This window comes from Coregonus lavaretus (genome assembly GCF_964263955.1).
Source record: "Coregonus lavaretus genome assembly, chromosome: 2".
Lineage (NCBI taxonomy): Eukaryota > Metazoa > Chordata > Actinopteri > Salmoniformes > Salmonidae > Coregonus > Coregonus lavaretus.
Genome location: NC_139989.1, coordinates 12,895,173 through 12,922,019, shown reverse-complemented (window position 1 = coordinate 12,922,019; position 26,847 = coordinate 12,895,173). Strand labels below are relative to the sequence as shown.

The window sequence follows — 26,847 nt, the reverse complement described above, 5'->3', positions numbered from 1 at the left end:
GCGTGACTGGGACAAGCACCTGCCTATGGTCCTCATGGCATGCCGCTCCGCTGTCCAAGACTCCACCTCCTGCACGCCTGCCCTCCTCGTGCTGGGGAGAGAGATCCGTACCCCTGCGGAGATGGCGTTTGGTCGGCCCCTGGATAGCCCTCATGTTTCCCCGGGGCCGGAGTATGCCCGGAGACACCAGGACCGCCTGGAGACAGCCCACACCTTCGCCAGAGAGCAGCTGCTGAATGCAGGTGTGAGGCAGAAGAGGAACTATGACGTGCACACCCGGGGAAGGCACTTTGTGGCTGGGGAGCTGGTCTGGGTCTACAGCCCGCTAAGGAAAAAAGGCAGATGCCCCAAGTTGGACAGTCACTGGGTGGGACCCTGCAGTGTCCTGGAGAGGGTAGGGGAGGTTGTTTACCGGGTGCAGCTTCCTCCCAGGGGGAGAAAGGTGACACTGCACCGGGACAGGTTAGCCCCATATAGAGGGGCCTCTTCTCCCCAAACCCCAGGAACCCCCACAATTCCCCTCTCTGGCAATGACATTCTCCAGGCACCCACCCCCAGGTGCCGCAGACAAGGCTCCAGACAGCCCACTCCCCCTGTGTCACCGCGTGGTTCCCCAGAGCCACGGACTGTATTACCCGTTCCCGCTTCCTTGTCCCCCATGTCCTTGCCTTCATCCCCTGGTTCCCAGAGGGGCACTCTGCGGCCATCACAGCCACGCAGGCAAAGGAGACCTCCGGGTCGCTTCAGAGACTTTGTTTGTTCCCTCGGGGACGAGGGACTTTGTGGTGGGGGGGCTGTGTAGCGACCCGCACAGACAGCTGTGTGTTATGTGTTAGGCTAGTAGATGGTTGTGTTGTACCTACCAGTACCCAGTGTTCGCAGGGTCTGACATGTCAATCAACCTGCTATCTGCCAATCACGGGAATGCCTGGAATGTTCTGATGCCGGGCATCCTGGCGGTTGGCGGAGTGGCGTGGAGGGGGGTTGGGCAGGGGGATGGAGCATTGGAAGTTAAGACCAGGTTTAGCCTTTGTTCTCTCTCTCTTTACGTCTGGGCTTCACAAGAGAAGGTCACGATTGGCTTGTGGGTTATCTTTCATTTATTTGGCGTGGGCTACGGCCAAACAGTAGCCTGTGTAAAGTTGGTTTAATAAACCGTCCATTCGTAAACTCAATCCTCTGTCTGGACAGTTGTTCTTTTATGATCTAGTCAGGTCATTACAATATGTTTGGAACCTTCAAAAAAAGAATAACACAACTCTACAACTGAAAAACACTTCCAGATCAGTTTTTTTTTTACTTTCCCTCGCTCAAAACAATTTTTGTTGATAACTCGTTGAAGTGTTGTCACAGTGTGCAGATTTTTTGCAGGGAGGTCGTCTTTCACATTAGGAAAGTGTCATTAAGTTAGGGCTGGTCGGTATACCGTATTTTACTATATACCGGTATTGATGCACGGACCGGTTTGGGTTTTTACTTTACCTTCTATAACGGTATTTTAATGTTTGGTTCGTTAAATGTAATATGCCGTGTGTAACGTCAATTTTTATAGTTTACACGCTACTTGAGTCATCCCTCTCCACCCTCTCTCTCTCTCCATGCCACTTTCCACACAGACCTAGCCCCGCCCCCTGTCACTCAAGGGGCGCATGTATTGTTGCTTGACCACGACACAGTGTTGCCTACTTAGCGACTTTGTCGCTATATTTAGCGAGTATTCAGACCCCTCTAGCGACACATTTTCAAAAAATCGACTAGCGACAAATCTAGCGACTTTTTGAGACTCTGACGTGAAAACACGTATCATTCTTACTCTTCTCAACGAGCAGCGCGTCCCAAAGCACTCACAGGCGGCCCAGTCCTCGCGCAGCAGTCCCTCCCAGCTGCAGTCAAAGCAGGAGATGTTCACCCCTCCGCGTCCAGACTGTAAATTAATCGCGCATGCGGGGGGAAGCCCCGCTAGCTGATCCCGCCCTGGCTTACATTCAGGGTGGGATGTAAATGTAAAATGTTCTTTGTCTAAAATAAATCACTGCACAAAAATAAATCACTGCATTTGACTCACACAGCCTCAGTCACTTACTCACCTCGTCCAATGTGTGTGTGTCTCTCTGTGACATAAGCTAAACATCTAGCTGGCTAGCTCATCATGTCTCAGTCTAAACTGCACACTCAAAAATACAGAAAGGAGTGGGAATCAAACCCTGAATTCAAAGGCTGGTTGAAGCCATTTATTGGAGATGATACATGGGCATACTGCCTGTATTGTAAGGCTGATTTCTACGCCAAACTTAGTGATGTAAAAAAACACATGACAACTCAAAAACATACTCAAAAGGCAAAGCCTTATAACAGTTCCACCCAAAACAAGCTGCCATTTATGGTTATAAAAATGTACTCTGCAAAAAAGGCTGAGGCCACCATGGCATTAGCTATCGCTGAACACTATTCCATGCTGGCATGTGATCACATTGGAGAAGCATGTAGAGCTGCTTTCTCAGACTCCACTGCTGCTACCCACTTCAAAATGCACAGGACAAAGTGCACAGAAATGATTAATGGTGTTCTAGCACCATACTTTCTGAAAAGGTTGGTCGCAGATGTGGGTGACCTGCGTTTCAGCCTCCTCCTCGATGAGTCCACGGATGTAAGTGTTTCTAAGTACCTGGAGGTTGTGATAAGGTACTTTAGTGACACCAAGCAGACAATTGTATCAACATTTCTGGGGCTTGTTGAGTTGGAGGGAGGAGATGCCAAATCTATAGCCCATGCTGTTGTGGCTTTCCTCGAGAAGTGTTGTCTTAAAAAAGAGAAACTCCTGGGGATATGGACTGACAATGCCTCTGTTATGATGTGGATTAACAACGGGGTCCATAAAGTGCTGAAGGAGGATTATGGCCTCAAAGATCTGGTTCTTATTCGCTGTGTGTGCCACTCTCTGCAGCTTGCTGTAAGTCATGCTTCCAATGACACCATCCCCCGTAGTGTGGAGTACTTGGTACGAGAGACTTATAACTGGTTTTCAGTGTCTCCAAAGTGCAGGGAGGCCTACAAGGCCATATATGAGACCATCAACTGTGGGGAGAAACATTTACAGATAAGCAAGGTGTGTGCCACACGTTGGCTCTCCATTGAACCTGCGGTTTCACGCATTTTGGACCAGTGGGAGGAGCTTAGGCTGCATTTCGCAGTCACCAAGTCCAGTGAACACTGCTACATGGCTGAGATGTTATACACCATGTACAGTGATCCTCAAAACATATTGTTTGTGACTTTTTTGAAGTCGGTGCTGGGTGAGGTACAGTTGGCCATCAAGGCTTTTGAGGGAGAGCAAGTAGATCATCTTAAGCTACTTGACAGCTTGGTTAGCCTGATCAAGTCTGTGAGCAGCAGGGTGATGAATCCACTGGCAAATGTTGATGTACTCAAAGGGCCAATAGATGGATACATCAGTCCCAAACCGTACCTTGGTTACCTTTTTGAGTGAAAGGCAGCTGAGCTCCACCTTGCGCCTGAGGATGAAAACAATGTCCGAAAGCGGTGTGTAGCCTTCACCATCTCCCTCACTAATGAGTTGAGGGTGAGACTGCCGGACAACATCGAAGCATTGCAGTACATGTCCGTTTTCAATGTGGAGGAAACTCTAAAGCACAATAAGAGCCCTGGAGAAATAGAAAACATTGCCAAGCTCCTTGGCTACTCCCCTGCAGAGATAGACAAGATTGTCCAGCAATGGCGTGCCATCCATCTTAGTAAATGGAATGAGACAAAAAACACATTGGGCTTCTGGAGTGAGATTTGGAAGTTCAGGGATGCAGCTGATATCAACCCGTTTCAAGAACATGCCATGGCTGCTGTGTCTGTGTTGTCCTTGCCACACTCGAATGCTGAAATCGAGAGAGTATTCAGCTAGGTGAGTGTGGTAAAAAGCAAACTTAGAAATCGGATGTCCTTGCAGACCCTTAACTCCATCCTGTACATTCGATATGGACTGAAGCTATCTGGTGAGGCTTGCTATGAGCACCAGCTGCCTGATAATGTTTTGCAGCTTTTTGGCACATCAGCTGCTTACTCATTTAAGTCAGCTCCCTCAGTTGCTGAACCTGCCATAGAGAGCCTTGACCAAAATGACGATGACCCACTCTTTCTGTGAGCCAGCACAGCCTGTGTGTGTGTGTGTGTGTGTGTGTGGAGGGGGGTCTGAATTTTTGTTTTGTTTTACCTGAATTAGGGCCAGACAAGTTACCATCATTTTCTCACATTGCCATTGACAGTTTTTTCTATTGTCTCTTTTTGATCCATTTAGATTGTTAATATAGATTGTATACAAAAAAATTGTTAAAATGTTATGGTTAAAAATGTTCATGTTTTACTGTGACTTGTTGTAGGCTCCTAAGTGTACCATAAGGTTAAAAACCAAACCAAACTTAAGAAAAATAAAATATAAAAAATAAAATAAAAAACGATGTAACTCCACCAGTGTCTCTTTTGGGTCACTTTTGCCGGTCCCAAGCCCGGATAAATGAGGAGGGTTGGAATTGTGACATTAAAAAAAACAAGAATCGACAGAAGAAAGTTCATTTGTAGTTCTAAACATATTTAGGGTGTTTTTTATTCACTTTTTGTCTCTCCCACAACGTTATTCCTCTCTCCTACAGCGTCCATCACAATTACATGCACATGGCAAATTAGGTGATGACGTCATTTAGCGACTTTTAGGACAGCCAATAGCTACTTTCCTTACTGAGGAGTTGGCAACACTGAGAGACACTTGCATTCAGTCTGCATGGTCAATGCAGCACATGCAGCAATGTTAATGACAACGATGTTGTTTCCACTTTGCTTCTTAATATAAATCCACAAGCGTTCTATAATTACACTATTAGTTTGTGTTTCTTACATCTGCAAACTGCTAGTTTGTCTTTTCTTAGGACGTATTAGCTAAATCGTGTTAGCCACTAATGCTAATTGGTAGTTAGCTGGCTAGCTAACTAGCTAGCTAATAAACGTACGGAGTCAGAGCAAACGTATCTAGCTTTACAGCTTACCAGCGATGGTGTAGGCCTAAATCAGCATGTTGTCTGTGCAACAGTATCTTCTAAATCAAAGAGGAATAGGTGAAGCATGAATATGTTGGCTACATGAAGAAACATTTAATGTCTGCTAAATGACTAAAATGTCAAATGTAAATGTAGCCAAAGATTATAGGGTCCCCTAGGAAACACTGACCAACACATTGGTTCCTACCCTGGCACAAAAACTCCTTCCTGGCATTTTAATTTGTTGTCATGTCAAACAACACTGTTTTCAAAGTGCCTACTATTATTTATATTCTAACTATAGAATTAGAATAAACATTCTATTTCCATGATAATAATAATAATATGCCATTTAGCAGACGCTTTTATCCAAAGCGACTTACAGTCATGCGTGCATACATTTTTGTGTATGGGTGGTCCCGGGGATCGAACCCACTCCCTTGGCGTTACAAGCGCCGTGCTCTACCAGCTGAGCTACAGAGGACAACAGTTCACCCAAGTGTTTTGATCTAAATCGCAAGTAAAATCGCTATTGCAACATTTGCGTAAAAAATAAGGCCTACATTTTCTGCACATATCGTGCAGCCCTACGTGGCAGTGTGGAACTTACCGTATCTCAAATGAGTGCAGGAAATGCAGAAATTCATGAAAATTCAGAAATTATTTTGGGGTTGAAGTTGAATTTAACAGTATAAAACAATCAGAATGGAGAAAGACCCAATGAAATCACTTAGAATGTATGTGTTGCCACCCTAGGGTCACGCACTAGTCATAGAGCAAATGTATAACTTTTATTATTCAAAAACGTAAAATACCGTCAAAAATTTGAAGAATACCGTGATATGATATTTTGGCCATATCGCCCAGCCCTACACTACATAATTCTAGCTTCTGTGTTATTTGAGAAAATGGGTGTGTTACTTCAGCCCCACGTTATTTTGGTCCCAGTTCTCCCCTAGCCACAGGCGCTAACAGTGCTGATCAGTATCAAGAGTCAATCAATATCTGCTAGTGACGTTCAGTTCGCAAAAGATTCATTCTTTTTGAACAACTCTTTTTACTGACTCGAGATTCTTGACTCGTTTTCTGAGTGACTCGTTCATTTTAGTAGTTCGCTTGACCTGCTGGTGTCACGCCCTGGCTCTGGCGACTCTTTAAGGTTGAGCCAGGGTGTTAGTTTTTATGTTTAGTTTTCTAGGTTTCTGTTCTAGATCGTTGTATTTCTATGTTGGCCAAGGTGGTTCCCAATCAGAGGCAGCTGATTCTCGTTGTCTCTGATTGGGAACCATACTTAGGCAGCCTGTTGGCACTTTTGTATTGTGGGATCTTGATCCGTAAGGTTTGTGTTTAACCCTAGGACTTCATGTATCGTTTATTGTTTTGTTCGTGTGTGTACTCATTAAAAGAATGTACGCTTATCACGCTGCGCCTTGGTCCGTCACTTCTTATAACGATCGTGACAGCTGGCCGCAATCAATTATACAGCAGGATTAATACATGCTCATCGTTCAACGGCAGGGGGTCCTGCGTGCTCTGGGCATTACTGGCTCAAATGAACGTAATGAGTCGAAAGATTTGTTCTTTTGACTGAACGACTCGAAAAGATCAGAGTCAGTAAAAAGAGCCAAACTTCCCATCACTAATATATGCTAACATCCCACACCTCAGTCATCACAAAATGCTAGCTGTCTCAGAACTGACTCTCTCTCTCTGGTAGGCTTCAGAACACTTGATTAGCATCGATCTCAGCTTAAGTTGATTGAACAGAGAACGGTCTACAGTGGCTGCTTTGCTGCTGAAAATAATGGGGGAAAAATACAGTCAAAAGTGAATTACTGTATTTTGTTATGAATGTTCTAGTAAGACAGCCAGGTATCGACCGTACATGTGCCGCATTAAGGTCCCCAGTGAAGGTTGCACCCCTGGCTGTACGGCACTACCCTGAGAGAGTCTATCTGTTTACTGTATGTCTTCATTATGTAGTACCTCTATCTCATAACACACCATGTACTGTACACGCACACACACACACATACATATACACACACACCATGTGCACGCGCACACACACACACACACACACACACACTGTATACATGCACGCACAGGCACACACAAACACATTTGTCTCTTCATTATATAGTAGCTCTGCTAGCATCATAACAACACACAGGGTTCTGAGGTGATCCAATGCTACAACACCACTATTTATCATCTAGCAGGTAATTCAATTCTCTCCTCTTTTTTCTCCTCTCTTCTCCTTACCTCTGCAGAAATGTCTCTGTACCGCACTATGATCAAACCACATGGTGTGTGTCTCCAGTGTGATAGCTTAAAGCTGCAAAATGTAACTTTTTGGGCGACCCGACCAAATTCACATAGAAATGTGAGTTTTAGATCTGTCATTCTCATTGATAGCAAGTCTAAGAGGCGGTAGATCTGATCTATGTACGCTATTTCTATGCTTCCCGTTCTTAAGTTTAGGTTTTACGTCTTTTACTTTCGGTTTTGTACACCAGCTTCAAACAGCTGAGAATACAATATTTTGGGTTATGGAAATAATATTTCACAGCGGTTTAGGTGGTACAATGATTCTCTAAACTATACTTGCTTGTTTTGTCACAAAGTAAAATTAGGCGAACTATTCAAATTGTATCAACCAGGAAATGGCGGAGTGATTTCTGCATAGTGCACCTTTAATCAAACACACACTCCACATTGACTGGTGTGTCAAGCCTGGTGTTCAGAAGACAAGCTTCTGGTCCAACTCAACACCTGATTTAACTGCATCATTGTGTAAGTGCTGGGTTAAAATGAAAGCCTGGGCTCTCAAGGTTGCTGACAACTATTAAACAGTCCTGTACATTATTTGTTTGTCTCAGTGGTCCCTGTCCTACCTTGGCAGTGAGGCTGAAGAATCCTTTAGGCTCCACCATCTTCTCCAGGACTCTACACTTGATTCCTGCGGTGCTGTCGTAGTCATACACCACTCCATACTCCAGATGGACGTTGTCTACTGTCAGACTCACGTGGTCCTTTTTACCATCAATGATAGCGATGGTGTTGAACTTATCCATCACCTCTGAGAGGGGGAACACACACATACATACACTTGAGGTGAGATACACACACATACTGGGCGTGTACTATATGGCACAGGTGAGACGCGCAAACAGCAGCGGTGGAACACACACACACAATTTGTACACACAACATTGTAAGGCACACAAATACACACCAGGGATGAGACACTAATGATGTGTAATGTTCCGTGATAAGGGGAGAAAGGGGCTCCTTATCTTAGCAGTACATACAGTGCCTTGCAAAATTATTCATCCTCCTTGGCGTTTGAGTACAGATCAGGGTGGCTAGATGTGCCAAGCTTATAGAGACATACCCCAAGAGACTTGCAGCTGTAATTGCTGCAAAAGGTGGCTCTACAAAGTATTGACTTTGGGGGGTTGAATAGTTATGCACGCTCAAGTTTTCAGTTTTTTTGTCTTATTTCTTGTTTGTTTCACAAGAGAAAATATTTTGCATCTTCAAAGTGGTAGGCATGTTGTGTAAATCAAATTTATTCAAACCGCAAAAAAATCCATTAATTCCAGGTTGTAAGGCAACAAAATAGGAAAAATGCCAAGGGGGGTGAATACTTTCGCAAGCCACTGTAGTCTGGCTGATAGCTGCCTGTTCTGAACTACCTAATAAGCAGAGGAGTGAAACTCTTCGAATGCCCTCCCGAAATACCAAACGATCTAGAGGTAATTTAGTGAGAAGACCATTTCCTTATAGCTCCCACCGCTCCCTCCTCTAGACCCACCACTCCACCTCTCTCTACCTCCACCTCCCTCGCTCTCTCCCTCTCCATCCCCTCCTCCCTCCCTCCCTCCCTCCACCTCTCCCACTTTCCACTCTCCCCTCCCTCCCTCCCTCCCTCCCTCCCTCCCTCCCTCCCTCCACCTCTCCCTCCCTTTCTCCCTACCTCTGCACCTCTCTCTATAGACCAACCTCCCTCACTCACTCCCTCCCACCTCTCCCTCCCTTTCTCCCTACCTCTGCACCTCTCTCTATAGACCAACCTTCCTCACTCCCTCCCTCCACCTCTCCCTCCCTCCACCTCTCCCTCCCTTTCTCCCTACCTCTGCACCTCTCTCTATAGACCAACCTCCCTCACTCCCTCCCTCACTCCCTCCCTCCACCTCTCCCTCCCTTTCTCCCTACCTCTGCACCTCTCTCTATTGACCAACCTCCCTCCCTCCACCTCCCTCCACCTCTCCCTACCTCTACCTCACTCTACCACTCCACCTCTCCCTCCACCAGCTCTGAAAATTATGAGCAATACCGCCCCTGCACTAATGCGATGACCCAATATGCCAATACATTCTGATCTGTGTGTGTGACCGTGTGCATGTTAATCGTACCCTCTACTTTACACTCGAAGACGTCCTTGTTCTCCTCAGCAGATTGTTTCTGGTTCTTCCCCTGGTCCTCCTGGGCACTCTCACTGTTGTTATACACCCACTTTATACTGTCCTGCTGTATGGAGAATAATACAAAACACCTGTGAGATTATACAAAGTGGAACTTTCTTTTCATTTTCAATGTATACCTTAAAAAACAACCAGCTGGTGCAGTGGTCCTGCTGTGTGGTTGGGACCAGTTAAAGAGGGGTTAATGTTGCATGTGAAATGGCTGCAACAGCTCTGGTCTGTGATAGTGATGTCATGGTTGGCCTGTCAGAGCAGACTGACAAGGCTTCACAAACACATTGCAGCACAGTGCTTACTGAGACCACAAACACAACCCCATGCCAATCTCATCAAACCACTGTTCCATGCCACAGGCAGACAAAAGGGCGCGTGTCCTCCACAACCCAACCCACAGACAGCTCCCTGCCAGGACAACATGCTGTGATCGCCCACTGCGCTAGGGTACCAGACACACACACACACACACACACACACACACACCCACACAGACAGACAGACAGACAGACAGACAGACAGACAGACAGACAGACAGACACACAGACACACAGACAGCCCCCCCCCCCCCCCCCGTTAGGGCGTTTCCCTGTGCCCGGGTCTGATGTAAACCAGAGTCTCAGTGTTGGAACCATGTAACGTTAGCGCTTCATTAAACCACCAATCCCAAGGTTGGCTCACCTCCCCCCTGTTCTTCTCCTCCATCTATCCTCCCTCTGTTTATTCTCCTCTATCTCTCCCCCCTCTGTTCTTCTCCTCTATCTCCCCCCTCTGTTCTTCTCCCCTTGCTTTCATTACTGCCAACCTCCCCTTCTGCACCCCTCTCTCCTGTCTTCCCCCCCTCTGCACCCCTGTCTCCATCCTGCTTGTAAAGTGTAGGCTGGCTACTTCCCAACACTCTCCAAGCGCTCTCCCCCATCCAGCCTGACTCTCTACTCCCCTCCCCAGCCTCTCTCCCCTTCTCCCTCTCTGTGTGTGGGGAGAGAGACTGGGAGAGCTGGTTCATTAAGCAGGAATAATAATAGTATTGGCTCCTGTAGAGGAGAGCAGGGCCGACCCCTGGCTCACTGTGGGGCTGAGGCTGTTGTGGGAGAGACTGGGTGGTGGGAGAGACTGGGTGGGGGGAGAGACTGGGTGGTGGCAGAGACTGGGTGGGGGGAGAGACTGGGTGGTGGGAGAGACTGGGTGGGGGGAGAGATTGGGTGGGGGGAGAGATTGGGTGGGGGGAGAGATTGGGTGGGGGGAGAGACTGGGTGGGGGGAGAGACTGGGTGGGGGGAGAGACTGGGTGGTGGGAGAGACTGGGTGGTGGGAGAGACTGGGTGGGGGAGAGATTGGGTGGGGGGAGAGATTGGGTGGGGGGAGAGACTGGGTGGGGGGAGAGACTGGGTGGGGGGAGAGGCTGGGTGGGGGGAGAGGCTGGGTGGGGGGAGAAACTGGGTGGGGGGAGAGAGGCAGGGGGAGAGAGGCAAGGGGAGAGAGGCAGGGGTGACTGGGGCTGAAGCTGCAAAGAGAGGGAGAGGAGAGAACAGAGAAAAGGGGTAGCAGGCCTCAGCTAGAGTTCTAACACTCCTCACCTCTCCTCACCTCTCCTCTCCTTCCTGTATTACCTGTGTGGGTCTTCTGTATTTCCTACAGGCAGTAACGTGTGCGATGACGCTGGCGTGGCTCTCCTTACTGACGTTGATGTTGTTCACCTTGATGATACACTGGCCAGGGTGGAGCCCTGCGATGGCTGCCACCGTACCTACACAGAGGAGAGAAGAGAAAGGTCAAAGGTCAAAGTACCCACACATAGATGAGGTCGTCACAAGTTACCACAGCCACAAAGTCATAAACCCACCTATTTCTACAATTTCTCTTCTTAAAATCAGATTTTAAACCTAGACTTCCAGTCATTGCGCTAGCGCTAGTTAGCAACTTCCTTCAAACTGCATGCAGAGACATAAAAATGGAATCCACAAGTTAATCTGACTCTGGGGAAGTATCCTGAAGTATCCCGTTAACCCTAACCACTCTGCTAACCTTATGCCTAACCCTAACTATACTTTAAGACCAAAAAGCAAATTTTTGTTGTCATGAATTTTTATAATATAGCTAATTTTGACTTTGTGGCTGTGGTAACTAGAGACAAAAAGCGAGTGAGGGCACACATGGAAATCATAAGAGGGCGGTTTACGGAGATAGGTGGGATGGACTGAGAGTAGCTGAGGGGTGGGTTTAAAAGCTCATGTTTTATAATAGTTATGACTGAAAACACGATGTATAAGTACTATCTATCTAGATGTAATGTATATAAAAATATCAAATTACTTTATTCTTGCTATGTAACTACTGTAAAAAAATAAAAAATAAAAATAAGCCATGTATGTAGAATGTACATGTAACAACAAAAGAAAAACGTTTATTTTTGTCCTCCGAAGAGGGGGGTGGTGGGGTGGATGGTCCCCCCCAAAAAAGAGAGGGGCAGAGAGAGAGAGAGACAGAGTGTGTCAGAGATGTGTGTTCGTGGGACATGGCCTCCAGAAACAGGGCATTAAAACAACAGACAGACTGGGTCCCACTATTAGCACATGTTGATGAGATGGTCTGCAGTGCAAACAGTCCATCAGTGGCACCAAACACTCTGCAGATGACATTAACACTGCTTACAGGCCTGGCCAGTCAACCCCAGGTGGCACTAAACACAGCCAGACAGACAGACAGCAGAGCACAGAGAGCAACATTTACCCAGTCTCCCCAGTACACAGCATTATTAGGATAAAAAGCAACTTTAATTTCTATAAAAGTTGTTTTGCCAGCTCTAACGGAAAGGGAAGAGAGAGAGAGAGAACAGGAAGGTTGTTTATCTGAGGTAAAGTGTGGACCTCTACCTCTCCCTCTATTTCTGTCATCTCAGAGATGTGATTCAGACTTCAAGGTTTACAGCTATCAGGGAGGAAGTGCGTCGCAGACAAAATATTCCCTGTTTGTTTTTATAATCTCTCAAACACACACAACATACCACCAAGTCTCAATATCTCTTTGCAGGAATTGGGTTTCTGAAGACAGGAGTGAAGAAGGGCTTAGTCTGCACTTTTGCTGTAAACTTTACTCACTCCTGCAGACGCCAAGTCCTCTAAAGCAATATAGACTCCAGCCTAAAAATAATTATCAGTGGTGTAAAGTACTTAAGTAAAAATACTTTAAAGTACTACTTAGGTAGTTTTTTGGGGTATCTTTACTTTACTTGACTATTTATATTTTTACTTCATTGCTAAAGAAAATGATGTACATACATTTTCCCTGACACCCATTTACATTTAGACAGGAAATTGGTCCCATTCATGCACTTATCAAGAGAACATCCCTGGTCATCCCTACTGCCTCTGATCTGGCAGACTCACTAAACACAAATGCTTTGTTTGTAAATTATGTCTGAGTGTTGGAGTGTGCCCCTGGCTATCCGTCAATTAAAAAAAGCAAGAAAATTGTGCTTAATATGGCTTGCTTAATATAAAGAATTTTAAATGATTTACAGTATACTTTTACTTTTGATACTTAAGAATATTTTAGCAATTCCATTTACTTTTGATACTTAAGTATATTTAAAACCAAATACTTTTACTCAAGTAGTATTTTACTGGGTGACTTTCACTTTTACTTGAGTCATTTTCTATTAAGGTATCTTTATTTTTACTCAAGTATGACAAATGAGTACTTTTTCCACCACTGAGAATTATACATTACTAAGGCAGATATATATCCTGCCAGAGGAAACGGTACACTTAGATACCTCCATAGTCTAAAGCAGATGGCTACAAAGAGTTTCTACGTACCATATATAGAAGATGAAGAACTCGCAAAGGCAAAGACTAGTGTTTGTGTGCATTTGTGCCTGCCTGTGGCAGTGCTCTGTGTGTCCTCAATAGCAGTAGAGCTGGGATTAAGGCCTGTCCTATTGTGACTCTCAGAGGAGAGGGGATGAGCTGCTCTTACTGCAGACCCCCTGTAGAGCAGCCTCGGTGTGCGTGCGTCCGTGCGCAGAGAAGCCGGTATAGTACATCCCTTATAGAGCCTCATACCACTGAGAGCCTCTTCATGATGATAACTCTCACACATTAACACTGTTTGTTAGAGAGATGGTCTCGTGCGAGGTGTGTTTATTTTAGAATGCATTGTTTTGAAAGATAATGGCCCAAATGAAGCTGGCCGGGCAGGCGGTAGATGCTTTGGCTGCTTTGACACTCATTCTAACCCTAATTTCTCTCTAAAGTTCGAACAGACTTTAACAGGCTGGGCCAGTGACAATTACAACACAAAACACTTCCAACAACTGTCAGAGGGAAAGGAGAAGGGGGCTATACCCTGACAAAATACTACAGCCACACACACACATACTGTACATGCACGCGCATGCACACACACAAACACACACATCGCAGGGAGAGCGGCTATGCCCTGAAGAAATACCTCCACAATAACACAGCATGTCCCCAAAGAGCCTTCAGACTAGCCGGTCTAGATTGGACAATATTTTTGCTTTAGGAAGAAAACAAGCATCGATTCCCCTGAGAACGGCGAGACAGGACAGGATTGTTTTTCGATTGGCCTCCTATCTCCCGCCGGCACTGATAGCACCGCTTTTAAGAGGCTCGGCGAGGGGGAGAGGAGGAGGAGAGGGGGAGAGCGAGAGCTGGGGAGGACCTGATGAGTTCCCAAACACACAAAGGAAAAACACAGAAGTGTTGAATAGCGTTGAATAGGCTATAGTCCAGATATCAGAAATGTTCAAGAGCAACACATACTGTATCTGAGTTGTATTGTATGTGAATTGATCCAATGACCTTGTTCAAGAGTAGAGGGAATAGCAATGAGCTTGCGACTAACACACACACGGTGAGTCAGGCAGGCCAGGACTCAACCCTGCAGCCAGCTGCCTCCCAGCTGTGCCACTCTCAGCAGAGGAAACAGGGTGAGAGATGCCATTTTCTGTTGTCACAGATGGGCCACGAGGGGATCCATTGTGTGTGTGTGTGTGTGTGTGTATGTGTGTGTGTATGTGTGTGTGTGAATGTCTTACCTCTGCCAACAGCGTGCACCACAGAAGGGCCGAAGCCCCTGATCTGGAAACCCAGTCCATCTGCTGAGTCTGGGATCTTTACTGTCCTGAGGAAGGAGGAAACATGGCTTTACACACATACACATACACACACACACACACACACACACACACACACACCCAACTTACTCTCTAGGCTTGGTGCTAACCAGCACTCTGAGAGGTCCCTTGCTGGTGAAGCAATGTTTGAGGAAAGCCTCCACCTCAGGGAACGGCCTCAGGAACACCAGGTCTCCATTTATAGCAAACAGCTTCTTCCCTACCTCCAGACCTGCCATCTACACAGAGAGAGAAGAAACAAGGCTTATGATACAACAACAACTATGCAGGACAGACATTATCCTTGTGAATGCACAGCTGGATTTTACTGAACATTTGTTAGCACTATTGACACACATAAAACACACACTTAGGGAATCAAGCATGCCATCCATGCCCCGTCCACTGACCTAGGCCTACTAAGTTCAAGGCTGGAGAAAATTACGGCTGAGACTGGGATTGATCCCTTGAGTTTCCCCTGAAACCTAGTCACAGCTTTGTCCTCTAGATGATCAAAGACGCTGAACACAAAAGGAGACCACAAATATGTGCTGACATTTTGAAGTGTTCTATTTTAGCTCCAGACCGCAGTGTCAATTACCACAGAGCCAGTTCAAACTCAGAGCAAACGTCACATCCAGAGGTTTCTATCCTTCAGAATAATGATCAGAGGAGTGTGTGTGTGTGTGTGTGTGTTCAGACAATTGATCAAAAGCCTTACTCTGACTGCTGAGGCCCACAGACTAACCAGCGCTGAACAGCTGAAGGATAGCATTACGTTTCCAATTTACCACTGGGAAGCAGACATTCAAAGCTACACTTCATGTTATGTTGCCTGCTCAGCATGGCCAGATCAGAGAGACCCTAGGGACTGAACTGGAGAAAGCAACACAGAAGGAGAACTTGTTGACAATGAGCTTGAGTCACATTGAGATGGCTGTGTGTGTGTGTGTGAAAAAGTATGAAAAATGTATGTACTTACTACTTTAAGTCGCTAAATGACTAAAATGTAAATGTAAAAAGATGTGTGTGTGTGTGTCAGAGGTAGAGGTTAATCATCAGGGCATGTAAACAGGCAGGTTAACCCCAGGGGGAGTGGGAGTGTGGACAACAACAGTTGCGGGGGCGGAGAGAGAGATAGGGATGGACTTTTCTTCTGCATGCGAGGTGGGAGTGTGTGTGTGTGTGTGTGTGTGTGTGTGTGAACCTTACCTCTGCATGCGAACCCTTCTCCACTGACTTGATGATGGGGACTCTGTTTCTGTCCTCCAGGCTGAAACCGTAACCTCCTTCACTGGGTCTTATCTGAAACAACACAGCACATTCCCTGTGAGTGGGCGAAACGCACACACACACGCACGATTGGGCACACCAATTAGCCAAGTGTGGCAGTCTTAGAAAACACGTAGACAGAACACACACACACACACGATTGGGCACACCAATTAGCCAAGTGTGGCAGTCTTAGAAAACACGTGAACAGAACACACACACACACGATGGGGCACACCAATTAGCCAAGTGTGGCAGTCTTAGAAAACACGTAGACAGAACACACGCACGCACGATTATGCACACACACATACACACACAGTATTACAGAACACACATATTCACGCGTGCACGCACACTTACACTCCCACACACACAGATACTGTGACCCACAGATAGTGACTCTGGTATTTCCTCACTCCTCCAGAAGGACTTGCTTACTGAGGTGTTAAATCATGTTTTGCAGCAAATGTGGTCCGTAACCTTTTGTTTTCTGCTGAGTCGAGATAACTTGTTATGTACTCTTTTTAGGGTTTGCTCATAGTTTCCGTTACGGTGTGTGTGTGTGTGTGTGTTAGAGTTGTAGTGTCTATCATACCCATTGACCAAAACGATGACATTAGTTTGGAGAAAGGGAGAGTCCATTCAGAATCAGAAACTGAAAATGTATTGGCGTAGAGAAGAGTGACCAATATGTGCTGTCAATGAACTGTACAACATGGCTGAATGAGGACCATATTTACATCATTACCGGAAAACCATGAGTGTAAGAGTTGTCAGCTGTGGGTAATATGACTGTGTGTATGTGCGTGCCTGTGTGTGCATACAAGCGTCCGTGTGTGTGTGCGTGTTTCTTTTCCAGTGTGTGTGTAGAGAAAGAGGCATCTCTCACCAACAGTGACTTGGCGATGACATTCTCAGCTATCTTCAGATCGTGCTTCATGGCTTGCTTGTGTTTGGTGTTTGATCCCTCCATCTCCTCATCCGCAAAGAAACGGAACAATAGAGGTTCGTCCTTGAACTCACTCTTTTCCAACACTAGAGAAGGAAGAAAAAGAACAAACTATAGAATGAAAGGTCAGACTCCCTCCCTGTCCCAAAATAGAGAGCACTTACCAAGGCTTCTCTGTCTGCCTCCTAAATGGCAACCTAATCCCTATGTAGTGCCCATAGGCCTCTGGTCATAAGTAGTGCACTGTATAGGGAATGGGGTGCAATTTAAGATGCACGGCCTGTATGACATTAACCTTCTGATTGAAATACTTCTACCTATTGCTTCTTGGTTAATTGAAGAGTTTTGTGTAAAGTCGTCTCTCTGGCATAAACCCATTGTCTGCTTTGATACCCTGAAGGTGCTTCTGAACACTGGGGTTGAGTTCCAAATGGCGCCCTATTCCCCTATATTGTGCACTACTCTTGACAGGAGCCCATAAGGGTGCCATTGGTAATTATCAAAGATAAATGTGTCAATGAGTCTAGGAGAAAGATTCTGTTGTTTGTGTTATACACACAGTCGCGCACGCACTCACGCATACATACACACACACACAGAAAAGCGCTGTTGATTCTGTTACTTCAAAAATAGTTATACTTATTCACTTACTATGACACACTGCAAAAACAAGGCTTTCATAAGTGAACTTTTCCTATTAGTGTGTGTGTGTGTGTGTTTTAGAGTAGAGGGAACTTAGCTGTGGTGTGGATGTTTCCCTTGTGCCAAAGAATGCACACATATCATTTACATTACATTTTAGTCATTTAGCAGACGCTCTTATCCAGAGCGACTTACAGTTAGTGAGTGCATGCATACATTTTTTTTTTCTCCATACTGGTCCCCCGTGGTAATCAAACCCACAACCCTGGCGTTGCAAACGCCATGCTCTACCAACTGAGCTACATCCCTGCCGGCCATTCCCTCCCCTACCCTGGACGACGCTGGGCCAATTGTGCCCTACCAGTCAAAAGTTTGGACACACCTACTCATTCAAGGGTTTTTCTTTATTTTTACTATTTTTTACATTGTAGAATAATAGTGAAGACATCAAAACTCTGAAATAACACATATGGAATCATGTAGTAACCAAAAAAGTGTTAAACAAATCAAAATATAATTTATATTTGAGATTCTTCAAATAGCCACCCTTTGCCTTGATGACAGCTTTGCACACTCTTGGCATTATCTCAACCAGCTTCATGAGGTAGTCACTTGGAATGCATTTCAATTAACAGATGTGCCTTCTTAAAAGTTAATTTGTGGAATTTCTTTCCTTCTTAATGCATTTGAGCCAATCAGTTGTGTTGTGACAAGGTGGGGGGGGGGGGGGGGGGGGTATACAGAAGATAGCCCTATTTGGTAAAAGACCAAGTCCATATTATGGCAAGAACAGCTCAAATAAGCAAAGAGAAACGACAGTCCATCATTACTTTAAGACATGAAGGTCAGTCAATATGGAACATTTCAAGAACTTTGAAAGTTTCTTCAAGTGCAGTCGCAAAAACCATCAAGCTCTATGATGAAACTGGCTCTCATGAGGACCGCCACAGGAATGGAAAACCCAGAGTTACCTCTGCTGCAGAAGATAAGTTCATTAGAGTTACCAGCCTCAGAAATTGCAGCCCAAATAAATGCTTCACAGAGTTCAAGTCACATCTTAACATCAACTGTTCAGAGGGGACTTTGTGAATCAGGCCTTCATCATTGAATTGCTGCAAAGAAACCACTACTAAAGGACAACAATAATAAGAAGAGACCCGCTTGGGCCAAGAAACACGAGCAATGGACATTAGACCGGTGGAAATTTGTCCTTTGGTCTGGAGTCCAAATTGGAGATTTTTGGTTCCAACCACCGTGTCTTTGTGAGACGCGGTGTGGGTGAACGGAAGATCTCCGTATGTGTAGTTCCCACCGTAAAGCATGGAGGAGGAGGTGTTATGGTGTGGGGGTGCTTTGCTGGTGACACTTGTCTGTGATTTATTTAGAATTCAAGGCACACTTAACCAGCATGACTACCACAGCATTCTGCAGCGATACGCCATCCCATCTGGTTTGGGCTTAGTGGGACTATCATTTGTTTTTCAGGACCCAACACACCTCCAGGCTGTGTAAGGGCTATTTGACCAAGAAGGATAGTGATGGAGTGCTGCATCAGATGACCTGGCCCCCACAATCCTCCGACCTCAACCCAATTGAGATGGTTTGGGACGGCGGAGTGAAGGAAAAGCAGCCAACAAGTGCTCAGCATATGTGGGAACTCCTTCAAGACTGTTGGGAAAGCATTCCAGGTGAAGCTGGTTGAGAGAATGCCAAGAGTGTTCAAAGCTGTCATCAAGGCAAAGGATGGCTATTTGAAGAATCTCAAATATAAAATATATATTAATTACTACTTTTTTGGTTACTACATGATTCCATATGTGTTATTTCATAGTTTGGATGTCTTCACTACCTTTCGACAATGTAGAAAATAGAATGAGTAGGTGTGTCCAAACTTGACTGGTACTGTACATACATACATACACACATACACACAGCTCATCTCTCATTACCCTCATGATGTAACTAACTGCTTCAAACTGCCCACTATTCAGTTTAGCTTCATATTGAGCCAAATTAACAGCCAGTGTACGCAACAGTCATAACAACTAAAACGATCAAACTTTACTTTATTTCATTTCTCCTCCCTCCCTCCCTCCCTCCGTCCCTGTGTAATTTCACCATTCGTGCCGATAAGTTATTTGGCCTGTTAAGTGACCATTATAATGATTGACATTATATCAGATCCCGCCAGAGACTGGGGGAAATGTTGAGGAAACTCTGTGTTTTTTGTTGTTGTTTTTTTTCTTTCTTTCTTTCTTTCTTTCTTTCTTTCTTTCTTTCTTTCTTTCTTTCTTTCTTTCTTTCTTTCTTTCTTTCTTTCTTTCTTTCTTTCGTTCTTTCTTTCTTTCTTTCTTTCTTTCTTTTTGTCTCTCAGGGGGTATTCAGTATTTCAAGGTCAAGGGTCTGGGTTTAGAACTTGTGTTGCCATGGAGTCCAGTTGACCCAGGTCCTTTCTGAGCTCCATATTACCCTGCAAGCTGGCTCCCTCACTCTCTAAATTAAGAGAGAGTGTGTGTATGTATGTATGTATGTATGTGTATGTATGTATGTATGTATGTGTGTGTGTGTGTGTGTGTGTGTGTGTGTGTGTGTGTGTGTGTGTGTGTGTGTGTGAGAGAGTCCTTGTTCTAAACATTGTGGTGTTACATAGATGACGTGTATGTAGATGAAGTGAAGAAATCTGTCTGCCTGCCCGTCTGTCTGTCTGTCTGTCTGTCTGTCTGTCTGTCTGTCTGTCTGTCTGTCTGTCTGTCTGTCTGTCTGTCTGTCTGTCTGTCTGTCTGTCTGTCTGTCTGTCTGTCTGTCTGTCTGTCTGCCTGCCTGCCCGTCTGTCTGTATGCCTGTCTGTCTGTCTCTCTGTCTGTCTTTCGTACCGTGGTGCATGAAGCCATTGTCACACAGCTCCTTCCCCAAGATCAACGACTCTTCTCTCGTCCTGCAGTCCCCCTAGAGAGAGAGACAGAGAGAGAGAGAGAATGGGGGGGATAGAGAGTGGAGAGAGAGCGGGGGGGGGGGGGGGCATGGGGGGGGCATATTGTGTTTAGAGAACAGTCAGAGTGTCACACTCACACCATCCCTTTGTTCTTCTGTCTAAAAAGGCCTGCAGACAGCCCAAGCCACAACACACTAATTTCCCCAAACACACAGACACACACACACACTGGAGAGTTCAAGTCTGGAGTTGATTCCATTGTAAAGCATTTCATTTATCCGTCAGTCAGTATCCTGTATGAGACTATCAATCTGTGAAGCTCAAAGCTCCATGTCAGGACCAATAGAGATCAGTCATCTAATCACAATGATGTTCCCTCTCCGTCTAGCTTCCCCTAGTTCCTCTGTGGCACACACACACACACACACACACACACACACACACACACACACTCGCACCGTGGAAGACTCTGAGGTCTGTTATGTGGTTTGTTGTCTCAGTCTGCGACCTCTGACCGGCCTGTTGACAAAACACACACTTCCCTCTTCCTCTCTTTCTTCCTTCCTCTCTTTCATCTTTGAATGTTTTCCAGAGGGGGAAATGTGTTTCAAATATCCATACATGTACATGCCAATAGAGACCATTCAGAATAACATGTGAAGGAGGGTTAGAGTTGGGGTCAGGAAAAGAAAAGAGGTGAGATGTAGGCCTTACCTGTGCTATAAGCCAGTCTATCAACTTGTTGGCCATCACCACCGACTTGTATGTTCTCAGATGGTAGTCCTTATCCCTGGGTGGACAGAAAAACAGAGACTAGTTATAATACGAATCAGAATAGACATAGAACAGTTATAATCGGACTTAGAACAGACTAAAGAACAGTTATAATAGTCCACATCACCGTATCCCCTTCAACTTGACATTTGAACAGTGAAAGTAACACGGCCCAAGAACAAATGATAGTTCTGTCAACTCTGAGCATAAATATGTACATGTATTACTGCCCCAACTGGATATGGCTGTGGGAGACCCCATAACATTTCTGTCATCCATTCATTCAGTATTGGTCACTTTTTTGGTCAAGTACTTCATACTATCCATCAAAAGTAGTTTATGTCAGCAGAGACCATAACAGGCTGTGGGTCTATAGGAGAGGAGTCCCAAATGGCACCCTATTCCCTATATAGTGCACTACGTTTGATTTCATAGGGAATAGGGCGCTATTTGGGACTGTGTGTCCTGTGTTATAACAGAGTGTTACCACACCACTATGACTGACTGAGTCAGCCGACCTCTCTTCTGTCTGCCAGACCAGGGAATGTCACTGTGACACACCCATATGCACACACACACACAGACAGACTAGGAAATGTGACCGTGAACCGAATCGGTGGGTGATTTTCCCATGAACACAGGGATCTCCCTAAGGACACACAGGGGCCTTGGTCAGGGCTGGAAAGTCCAGGACCACCACAACACTGACACACACACACAAACACACGTGCGCACAAACACAGGTACCCCCCCCCCCCCCCCATTTTCCCCACAGTGGGACGTTCAATTGCATAACTGTGTTTGAAACCGGGTCTGGATCCTGATGAGGGCGGGGGTGGTGTGATGTTTGGTATTTGTTAGTTAGGCACGTTGCTCTGCTGTGCCATGCCCAGACCACCAGGAAAAGAGAGCCAGGGAGGCAGGAGGCTGGCTGTTTTTCCCCTCAGAATTAGCAAGGGGGCCTGGGGGTACGGATGGGGGGTTAAGAGCAGGCTGTCAGAGTGAAAAATTAGGGGTAAGGACTGGGCCAGCGGGAAGCCATTTGCCTGGCATAAGCAGGCAGAGCTGATCTGAAGAGCAAGTGGCTGAAAAGTGGATAAGGTCAGAGAGGAGTTTCAGCTTGCCTGGGAGGCAGCCTGGTCACAATTCTCCATCCTTTCCCAGAAGTGTGCACTTGCAAACTCCCTGTCATGGTTTTAAAATGGCTGCAGTGAGTTTCCAGCACTGTTAAATCCATGCGAGAAAGTGTGCAGATGGGTGGAAAATTTCTACGCAGCCCATTGGAAAAGGCAGTGTGACCTTGTTGAACACGTAACTGATTCTAATTCTATGGACACCACAAAGGGATACTCCGAGTCGATATTCACGTCATAAGAAGGAATTCCCTTCGACCAAGCCCACTAATTGAGGAAAACAAACATTATTTCGCATTGACCCTTATTGTAAAAGAGCCAACTTTCTTGTCTATTTTTTGTTATACAGGAATAACTAAACATGCTGAAAAGCTGCTGTGTGGTTCAATGTATATGTAACCAGGTATAAGTAACGACCTTCAGTTCCCAATGCTCCCACATAGGGAAATAGAACCTGCGAGAAGAGCCCTGTGGCTTCTTCAGGCTATTCGGCGTGGGAGAATGGGAATTGTGGGAACCCGGTGTCCAAGTAGGCTACACGTGGCTATGTGTGTGGAAAACATTTAATCACAGGTAAGAAATGTAACTTGTTTAGCAAGTATAGTCTGTTTGTAACTCCACTCACTACTTGTAGCTGTACAGTCTGTTTGTTTGTGTTGTTGGTCTTGGCTAACTTAATGTTCCAGTCGGTAGCTAGCTAGCACTCACTCACGTGGCTGCTAACACCGTCATGAAAAGGGGCATGAGGGAAGCCCTACAATATTACGTTTTTCTAAGTAGTGAAAATGCTCGGGAGCAGGCAATGTTGAAAAGTAATCTTTAGACATGTTGTATTTTTCTTAAATGTAGTTTTGTAATTGACTAAAACAAGCAGTCAACAAGAACATTGCATTTAAAAAAAAGTGCAAAAAGTTTTTGCTGTGAACCAATGGGGTATCCTAGGTAACCACAGGCGAACGTTCTATCTAATACCGACTGGGACTATGCATATTATTCCAACCTGATCTGTATCATTCCAGAATAGAAAACTTACAGTACAATAAAGACTAAACATTAATCTGGCCCAGTCCAGCAATGGGACACTGGAAGGCATACTGACATACTTTTTTATTATTTTACAATCCATAGGAATTCAATAGTTCAAACCACATCATTGTGTGTCCTGTCATTAGATCCGGTAGAAGTGTAGGGCTACGTCCAAAATGGCCCAAGTCAAAAGTAGTGCATTAGGGTGCCATTTGGAGCATAGACTATGACTGCAGGGGCTGCATGTATCCCTACAGGAGAGTACTGTACAACTAAACCGGCCCGAGGGACCCAGTTGTGGGGGCGGATTCACTGCTTTCTTGTGGGGAAAGCGGGGGAGTCACACACACACACACACCTCGCTTCGTCGGCCAGGAAATTCCACCCAATTAGGCAGGGGCTGGACGCTCCAATTAGAGGCCTGGCATTCCCAGGGCCAGAGACCCATTGTGAAAGATACACACACACGGCAGAGGCATTCATCACATACAGAGCCAGGAACGCATTGTGAGGGATACTCTCACACACACACACACACACACAGATTATCTTTCTCTCTCCCTCTTTCACACTCTCGTTTGGTCTCTCTCTCACAACCACAGGCATGTTTTTACCCTGTCCCAACAAAGATAGATTAATGGGGTCATCCACCACTCTAGCTAGCTTAAGTTAGAGTGTACAGTACACTATTGTGTGTACAATAACGTCTTTAAATGGTAGACACACAGTGGTTCCTGACAGTTGGTCATGGTATAACATCCATTCAGCACAGCTACAAAGAAGGACATTGAAATGGAATGTATAGAAGTGACATAGTTCCCTATGTGTGACCGATGCAACATGTCTGTCTATATTGATCCTATGGTCTTTAGTGTGTCTGTAGCGTTTGGGGCTATGACATACATAAACACAGAGGTGCCGTGATAAGCAGACATCGATTTGAACGCTTTCACATACGATCTGAAACTGACCGTTTGGCTCTCAAGCAATCAATAGCAATGTTTAATAAATTAAGCTGCTTTTAAAAGATCAATAATGCTTCTATACGTGTCTGTGTCCCAAATGGCACCCTATTCCCTTTATAGTGCACTACCTTTGACCAGGGTACTTAGAGCTCTGGTCAAAAGTAGTGCAATATATAGGGAATAGGGTTCAATTTGGGATGCAGTCAGTGTCTGTTTGCTATAGTGTTAGCCCTCAGGATAAACATATTTGGTGTCAAAGCTCATATCAGTCGACACGTCTCTTATCCTCTGTAGGCGAGCTGACATACGCATGTATTCCGGTTCAACTGATCCAGCTATAGAAATATTCATGCAACACGTCTTCAGAACAGAACAGCCTAAATGTAAAACAGGTGCGATCTGGGTAATTTTGGCACGTCCGCTTCCTTCGCCACAGTACATGAAGCGGTCCGTTGCTCAACAGAACAGAGTGTAAATAGAGAGTTATGATGAAGAGTGTGTTAACTGACGGCACGTTTCGGCTTTGAGTGTTGTTTGCGTAACAATATAAGGGAACATTAGCAGACATTACTCTTGCTTCCACCCAGTATTGATGGAGTCATCAGCCCCTGTAGCTACAGTCTCATTAGAGTTCAATGAAAGCATCGCTTCAGGCCATTTCATGTCCAACTCAAACATCCAATAACAGAAACACTACCTCTGTGGTGTAACACATTAGCCAGAACACCATGGCTACATCCCAAATGGCACCCTATTCCCTTTGTAGTGCACTACTTTTGACCAGAGCCCTAGGGAATAGGGTGCCATTTGGGATGTAGCCATGGTGTTCTGGCTAATGTGTTACACCACAGAGGTAGTGTTTCTGATATTGGATGTTTGAGTTGGACATGAAATGGCCTGAAGCGATGCTTTCATTGAACTCTAATGAGACTGTAGCTACAGGGGCTGATGACTCCATCAATACTGGGTGGAAGCAAGAGTAATGTCTGCTAAACAACATCAGTGTTGTTTGGAATCAGTAGTAGACCTAATGCTAGGACTATCCCTAGTACTGCCACACTCCATAACCCTCCACACCAACTCCTTCCATCTCCTCCTCTCCTTCCTCTCAAACCTTGGCTCTCCCCTGCTCTCCTCTCTCACAAACCTTGGCTTTCCAAACAATGACTTCATACTGTAGTTCATCATGTTATTTTTCCCCTCTCATTTCTCCTTCTCTGTGGTGGTGGTGGTGCTACTTATAGTTCTGAGATCTGGGCGCTATGTTAACACTGGGCCGGCCCACCTGCCAGAGATGAGGAGAGACATGTGTAATGGACTGGAAGACACAATGGTCGCCAGGCGTGGCCTAGTCTTTGTCTCCCAAATGGCACCCTATTCCCTATATAGTGCACTACTTCAGACCTTAGCCCTATGGGCCATGGTCAAAAGTATTACACTATATAGGGAAACGGCTGCCATTTGATACACATCCCTACCGTACTGTACCTGATGACTGGAGTGAAGAGACTATGGAGCCTGCAGAAGAGTCTGACACCCTGTAGGAGGGAGAGAGGGGGGAGGGAGGGAGGGAGAAACACACAGAAAGAGAGATATTTCACTAGAATGAATAACAGCTGAACTTTAGTACAGGTGTGTCAATATAACTGAGCAGATGAGTGTCTATTCTGTATTACTTCCCAAAATAAAAGAACATTTAGAACTAGTAGAACGTTGGTTACCTTGGAGATGACATCCTGCATGTCACTCCTGGGGTGGTAGGTCCCATCATCATAGCGGAAACGGTACAGCACCGGCTCTGGCTTGAACTGGTGTTTGTCTGTGACTAAAGACACAATTCACAAAGTTAAATACATATGAAACATGATATCACAGTTGGTTTGAGCGTTTTAGTTCATATTTAAAAACATTCAACTACTTATGCATGGGTCCAACATGAAAATCAGAGGAGAAAATTGTCTGGTTTTTTTTGTGTGCTTTGGTAAATATAATAGGTTTAACACATTCAAACCATGGCTGAACAGAATCACAGTTCACTTTTTCTAGTGTGTCAGAGAACATTCTAATTGTAAAGCAGAAGGGTTACAGATAACAGCTGCTGTGTTAAAACGCATCTCCCTTTCACTATTCTTCAGAGGGCTTTCAAGTCTCTCACTATACTTTGGGGAGCTTTTCCAAGACCCTCCTAATAGAAAGCAGTTGGAGCAGCATCTTGTACTGGTACTGTAGCAGTGCATGTTCCATTAAAGTTATTATGAGAACTAATCCTGGATACTTATTCACCCTGTGGGTTCTACCTCCTCAGCGTGTGTGTGTGTGCGCCTGTGCCTGTGAGCGTGTGTGTGTGTGTGTGTGTTAGAGAGAGTGTTAGCAGGGGCTGGGAGTTAGGGGGGCTAGCCTCACCATCAGGGAGTAGAACTAACTAAATTCTAAACCCCTGGACTCACTCTTTGCTAGGAAGCAATAAAGCAATGGGAGTGAGTTAGGAC

General features: G+C 45.4%; 1 protein-coding gene across 1 annotated transcript in view; it reads right to left on the bottom strand.

The window, feature by feature from the left end:
- The window catches only part of prex2 (phosphatidylinositol-3,4,5-trisphosphate-dependent Rac exchange factor 2), a 215,923-nt gene that overhangs the window by 97,626 nt on the left and 91,450 nt on the right, over positions 1-26,847 (bottom strand). Inside the window, exons 12-22 of the mRNA XM_084186138.1 lie at positions 26,080-26,183; positions 25,847-25,896; positions 21,175-21,250; positions 20,402-20,474; positions 16,827-16,972; positions 15,875-15,967; positions 14,753-14,901; positions 14,585-14,670; positions 11,133-11,269; positions 9,461-9,575; positions 7,937-8,121 (exon numbers count right to left, since the gene is read on the bottom strand). Coding sequence (XP_084042264.1) covers positions 7,937-8,121; positions 9,461-9,575; positions 11,133-11,269; positions 14,585-14,670; positions 14,753-14,901; positions 15,875-15,967; positions 16,827-16,972; positions 20,402-20,474; positions 21,175-21,250; positions 25,847-25,896; positions 26,080-26,183 — 1,214 coding nt within the window. The remainder of the gene's footprint in view (positions 1-7,936; positions 8,122-9,460; positions 9,576-11,132; positions 11,270-14,584; positions 14,671-14,752; positions 14,902-15,874; positions 15,968-16,826; positions 16,973-20,401; positions 20,475-21,174; positions 21,251-25,846; positions 25,897-26,079; positions 26,184-26,847) is intronic.